General features: G+C 46.2%; 1 protein-coding gene across 5 annotated transcripts in view; it reads right to left on the bottom strand.

Annotated features, from left to right (window-relative positions):
• Positions 1-6,105, bottom strand: part of SFI1 (SFI1 centrin binding protein) — a 30,743-nt gene that overhangs the window by 5,844 nt on the left and 18,794 nt on the right. For 3 of the 5 annotated variants that reach the window (XM_039384170.1, XM_039384167.1, XM_027714257.2), the window contains 8 exons: positions 6,009-6,083; positions 5,465-5,638; positions 4,486-4,619; positions 3,457-3,552; positions 3,016-3,280; positions 2,215-2,359; positions 1,345-1,468; positions 547-649 (listed from right to left, as the gene is read on the bottom strand). In XM_039384170.1, coding sequence (XP_039240104.1) covers positions 547-649; positions 1,345-1,468; positions 2,215-2,359; positions 3,016-3,280; positions 3,457-3,552; positions 4,486-4,619; positions 5,465-5,638; positions 6,009-6,083 — 1,116 coding nt within the window. The remainder of the gene's footprint in view (positions 1-546; positions 650-1,344; positions 1,469-2,214; positions 2,360-3,015; positions 3,281-3,456; positions 3,553-4,485; positions 4,620-5,464; positions 5,639-6,008; positions 6,084-6,105) is intronic. The other 2 variants (XM_039384168.1, XM_039384169.1) reach the window with 2 other exon arrangements.

Raw genomic sequence — 6,105 nt, 5'->3', positions numbered from 1 at the left:
CTGCAAGGGAAGGCAACAAGAGCATGAGCTGTTTGTACAGCAAGGCAGCATTCAGTGCTTCTGACAGCAGGAGCTGCTCTAAGATTTTTCTTCTTTTGTGTTATCCCACTTAGAAGCAGCGAAGGGACAGGATGTGTCCCTTGGGAAGAGCTCGGTACTGGCTGTGGATTCAGAGGTACCAGAGCAGTCCCACACCTGGTGTGTGAACGTGGGCACTCGGAGCAGTGCAGGTGCAGGCTGCACACAGGGAAACTGTCTTGAGAGACTGCAGACAAAATTTCGAGATGGAATCTTCTAAAGCCTGATCTGTAGCTTGGAAATAGCCTCAGAGAGGTCTGTTGGAGCTGGAGTTGCATTTCTGAACAAAGAGGAAGAAGCATTTCCAGAGCCTGTTCTCATCAGCCCACTTCTGCCCACAAGTTTCCCTTCCCTTGGCATTTTACCAACGGCTTAGTACACAGTTCTTCACAGCTGCCATCAGCCTTTAGGCTGAGTGCAGAGCATAGTGATAATCACTTCTGTAGCTTCAGTTTGATTTGTACACACCTGACCCAGCTCTTCCTGAACTCCTTGCACACCAGCTCGGGCTCCTGGTCCTGAGCTCAGTTCCAGCCACTGCTGCAGAATCTGTGCCTGCTGCTGACAGGACCTGATAAAATGGATTAGAAGGATTCTTACTCCAATTAAGAGCTCAACAGTCTAAGCCAACTTAGACTTGCAATTGATACTTGCAATAACACCCAATTTTTTGTCTCAAGCCTGTGAATAGTTAAAATCTTTTAAAAAAGTGAAAAGAAAAAAGGATGCTGGAAAGTAGAGGAATCTGAAAACTTGTCTCCCTCTCCTAATCACTGACTTCCTCCTTTCCTGACAGTTAAATCCCCTCCAAGTCTCATTTTCTTTTGAGCAATTTTGTAAATGTTTTCTTCTTCTAGTGGAGCAGTTATCAAATACCAGCCATATTTATTTTTTTAATTCACAGTTGGAAAAGCTCAGTCTTCATTCCTCTTGATAAAAGATCTAAAAGCTAAATTTCAGCTGCTCTGCCCAGTTAATTTATCCTGCCTTCAGATTACACCATGATACCTCTGACTTGCTTCTCCAAGAGCTGCCAAAGGTATAATTAAACCACTTGCTGACTACAGAAGAAGTTATGCACATACTCCCTTTCACCTGGACTGAACTCAAAAGGAGAAAATAAAAATCTCTAGAACTTTTCTCTGTTCCATTCACAGTTCTACTGTGAACAAACTGACTATTTTCAGGGTAGATAGATGCATACAAATAGTGCAGCATTGAGTTGAAAACACAAAGAAAGGCTGGCTAAAGGGCCTTTGAACATACTTGAGCTCCAGCTTCCTGCTGTAGTAGTACTGCATCTGCTGCTGGATGTGTCGGAGTTCAACCTCCACCTTTCTCTGCAACACCATTTCTTCTCTGGAACTGTGCTCCCTCTCTTCCCCTTCAGCTGAATGGAAGACACAAGGCACAAGCAATGGAAGTAGAGCAGACTTCTTATCAAAGAAACAGGAAACATTTTGAATAGACAGGAAAAATTGAACCCTCCTGAGTCCTTCTCACATGGTTTGTTACCCTGTGACATGTATCTGTTCACCCAAAATGTCAGGTACAGTGAGAGAGCAGTACAAGCTCTGAAGGCTCAGTTTGAATACACACCAGATCAGAAATGCTCTAGTGAATGGTTTAGTACTACAAACACTGTTTTGGCCTGTTCAGGATTTAGTGGTTTATATCTAGTCTAGAAGTAATTAGGTAGTTAAAGTCTAGTCCTGCAGAACAGAAGTTTTATGCCTTCATGTCATTAAAAACACCCCAGTGAGAGGTGCTTGGACACCATCTGCCCCCTTTACACCCATGCTGTCAGTACAGGGAGCTCTCAGAAAGCCTTACTGGGTGAACTCTTCCCTCCTGAAGCAAATTCTGCCCCAGCACCTGAGCATATTCTTGCTAAGAAAAGCCAACCCTAAGCAGTTCCCACCCTTCAATCCCTAGAACAGGACTTTAGCCCCCAGATTCAGCAGAATCCACACCACCGTATTACCATCCCAAAAAGGAACACTGATTCCCTTTCCCTCCTGATGCTGGCATACAAAACTGCCTTGACTCCTGTCCATTTGGGGGAGTTCACTTGGAGTCTCATATAGATTAGACAGGAGGATGTACAGTTGCTACAGTTTGGATCTGAGGACCTACCTGCAGTTTGGTGACTCCACTGTGCCACCAAGTCTTCAGGTGACAGCAGATGTGGCTGCAAATTTGGTCGCAACTTCCCCACTGAGTTCTGTTGGGACTCTTGGGGATGGGCTCCTTTGTGACCACTCCCAGGCTGATCTCCTCTCTACAAGGTCAGAAGGATACTGGGTTTTTCCTCAAAGGGTTTTCTTGACTAAGCCCTACAAGTAGGATGCCCCTGACCTACTCCCACTCAGACAACCCCTGTAGTCACTCAGCCCCTCTCATACAGTGCCACAGAAGAAGCAGAGCTTAAAAAATGGGCTCTTTAATTTCTAGCATAGAGACATCACATCAGTATTAACCCTCCCATTCTGTGTGGAACAAGGGAGTTTAAAATGCAAGCACTGACTTGTAGGTAAAGTGAATTCCAATTTTTTGAGCCTCTCAGACACAGCCTCTCTCCTAAACTGAGTTGTTCTTAAATCCCTGTAAATCTGGATGGCAAACTGTAACTGCTCTGAGCTCTGAAGGGGCAGCCCTCTCAAGTCAGTTGCCAGGAAAAGAAGGGTAGGAAGACCACCGGGAAAAAAAGGCCTGAATTACAGTGCAACACACGTGGATTGCTTCAGACTGGGGGTACACAGTTCTTGGGCATTCAGAGGCAGTGCATTTGGTCAGCTTTAAACACGACAGCTCGAACAAGAACAGCTCAGCATCCAGCTGGGCTTTTCCTCAGAAGAGGAAAACCCAGCAACAAGCAACAAGCTGCTGACAGCAGCCCAGTGCACACACCGATTGTTCCTTCAGCAATGCACTCACCTTCTCTGACCCAGCTTTCATCTGGGGCATGAAAGAGGCAGGAGGCCAGAGCTGTGGGCCCTGCCCAGCACGGGGCACATCTGCTGTCCACAGTGGGGGAGAGGGGAGAGCAGCACGTGGGAGAGAGGGAAGAGGATGGGAATGAGCAGCACTGCCCTGAGACAGACATTTACAGGTGCTTTCCTCCAGGTGAGGTGTCTGCAGTAAGTTCCCAGTCTGTGCAGAACAATTATTCACAGATGTTTGCTGAAAGGGAACCTCTGACCTGTAAAAGAAGGATGAGGTCACTATACAGTGCAACCTGTTGGTCTTGCCTTTGCAGTCAGTGGAAAAAAAGGGATAATCTTGTCATTCCCTTGCATACAGCTCCCCAGTCAGCTGCCTCACTATGCCCACTGTAAGTCACCCTCTTTTCTTTACTTTTAAAAATAGATTCTCTACCTAGCAAAAGGAGGTCCCAGCAGTTCCTTGCTTTCTAGAGACTCCAGAAGGAAGTCAGGCCTCCGTGGTGGTAACCTGGCTCGTTGAATAGCATTTCTGAAAAGAAAAACAGAATAATGCCCCAGAGTCAGGATTATTTTAAATTGGCATAAACTGGTATTGCAGCTAAAGAAACAGTCCTGTTTCATCATTCATCCCTGCTCTGCAACGTTCCCCTTGCACACAGTAGCAATTCCTACAGACTAAATTTCCACCTGTATTAATGTGACAATCTGGTTCACCATGTGAATGGTTGTGCCAACACAGGGAGTGGTGGAAGGGACACAACTAAACGGGGCAGAAACACTTCTTTTGGCAGCACATACAAGCTTAAAGCAATGTGAAGTTACCATCTTATTTCCCTGTAGGGCTCCTGTCCTGGACTGAGAAGCTTCATGGAAGATTATTACTTGCAATTGCCCCGTGATCAGTAGGAATTTTTTTAAGGAAAAGCTTCCCCAGGGAAAAGAAAGGGGCAAGATGAAAGTTCAGCTTCTGTATAGCCAGGATCTTGATGTTTATTATTTCATCAGAGCTTATACATGGCTTCAGTGATAGCTCTAGGTGACTTGGGCAAGATAAGCAATCCTGATGGCCAAAGGCCCACAACAGATATCTTTCAAATGTTCCTCTGTGTGACTGTTCCTATGACAAATGACCAACACTCCTGAATTCAGTTGTATCTTAAGAAACACACAGTGAAGGTCTAAAGCTGAGCTGATTCTACCTGTTGCTGATATGCAAATATAAAGTCACAAATTCCTTCATTATGTGTGGGCTGATGTTTGCATTTCACAGCAGCTCCTGTGTAATTGCACCACCAGTCATATGATGCAGGGTCAGAGAAAGAGTTAAGGAGAGTGCACGAAACTAAGTCATCAGTCTGAAAACTTGTAAACACAAAAATGAGACACACTTAGATGGACCACATATATGCAAAGCTACACATATGCCAGAGAAATGGGGGAGGAACTAGAAGTTTACACTCACAGATCACTGAGAACTGAGCCCCCATCAGCAGGGTGCAGTGGTAGATGTCTGCATTTTGAAGGCCATGGCTCTTCCTCTGCTGAATGTCCTCTTGTCTCAGGACTAACATCAGGCCTCCCAAATGTCACCTGCTTCTTCAGAGGTGGCAGAAAAGAAAAAGGTTTATTTAATTTCTTGGAGAGAGCCCTCTGTTTCCACAGCATGGAACAGCAGTACACGGAGTGGGGAGGGTTGTGGGCTGCCTGCCAACACAAAGAACAGCAGAGATCTGATGGCTCAGAGCAGGAGCAACACTACATCCCCCAGAGAGAAGGACACTGCAGAAGGAACTGAGATTTCTGATGACCTCACAGCCATAGCAGCTAAATTAAGAGGTTCCTGTGGTAACATTTGGGCAAGAAGAACTGGGTACTTCTACAGCAAGGAAAGCTGCACATTATAGCAAATGGAACAACTGGTGTCTTGGAAATCTGGAATAGAGCTGGGAAGGTTGCCCAGAAGCAGGAAGAGAGCAATCAATACTGGCATCCCTAGCTTCCTTTTCACAGACAGGGCTGGGCTCATACTCAAAGGCAGAAGTGACATAAGCCCACATTTGAAGGTACAAGCAGAGCTAAAGCTAGGACAGGATCAGATGCAGCCTCTAATGCTTCATTCTGGCACAGAATTTAGAGACCAGACCCTAGTCACATGCAAAGGTTTCATCCAGGAATATTGTCTATGGCAGGAGTTGGCCAGTTTTGAAATTGTTCCATTAAGAAAGGTTCCCAATTAGCAACATGAGTGTCAAGTGCTTCAGTCTCAGCTGAATGAAATGCTTTGAACCACGGGCAAAAGTGTAAGTAGGATCCAAACAACAGCTGGGATGTGGGGCTCCAAGATACAGACATGCACACACACACAAACACATCTCCACACAGAGCAGAGACCAGAGCAGCCCACTTCTGGATATATCTGAGCAAACACTTTTCTCTTTCACCTTCAGCTGGTGCTGGGCATGGAGCTGATCCTGCAACTGTTTCATGCCACTGGGGTTTCTCAAGGTCCAGATTCCACCTTCTCTCAGAAAACTTGTGTGGTGAACTCCTGTGCCTTTTTCATTGCCATCTTTCTTCTGTTGCTCCTTGGCAAATGTGAGCCAAGCATCAAATACCTACAACAGGAACAAGAGAGAGCTGGGAGTGTTACACAGACAGATTCCAGGCCAGGGACTCCCCCTGCAGACACGAACACTCTCCCTTTCCACAGGATAGGGATAGACAGAGCTACAGCAACAGGACACTGCCACAAGGACAAAGGGACAGAGATTTAAGTCAGCTGAGGCAGGATGGGGTAAAACACATGTACATTTTTTAATTGGCTAAGACAATTTAAGGACAGTTTTCCAGCATCCCAAAATAACGTACAGCAGCCCAAAGACGACAGGAAGCAGATACTCAGTGTGCACTGTGCTGACTGCAGTCAGACCTGCCCCTGAGCTGCACATCTGTAACCTCACTGCCCCTGCCCCACAAACCCCTCACCTTCCTCTGCACCGACAGGGACCAGTGCCACAGCGCCTGCACTGTCTGCTGCTTTTCCCATTGTTGCTGCAACAGCTGTCAAGGGAAAAAAGATGCA

Source organism: Pipra filicauda, unplaced genomic scaffold, assembly GCF_003945595.2.
Source record: "Pipra filicauda isolate LSUMZ 115617 unplaced genomic scaffold, ASM394559v2 scaffold33_size4404698_pilon, whole genome shotgun sequence".
Taxonomy (NCBI): Eukaryota; Metazoa; Chordata; class Aves; order Passeriformes; family Pipridae; genus Pipra; species Pipra filicauda.
Note: the sequence above shows the minus strand (reverse complement) of the source record. Positions and strands in the feature narration are given on the sequence as shown.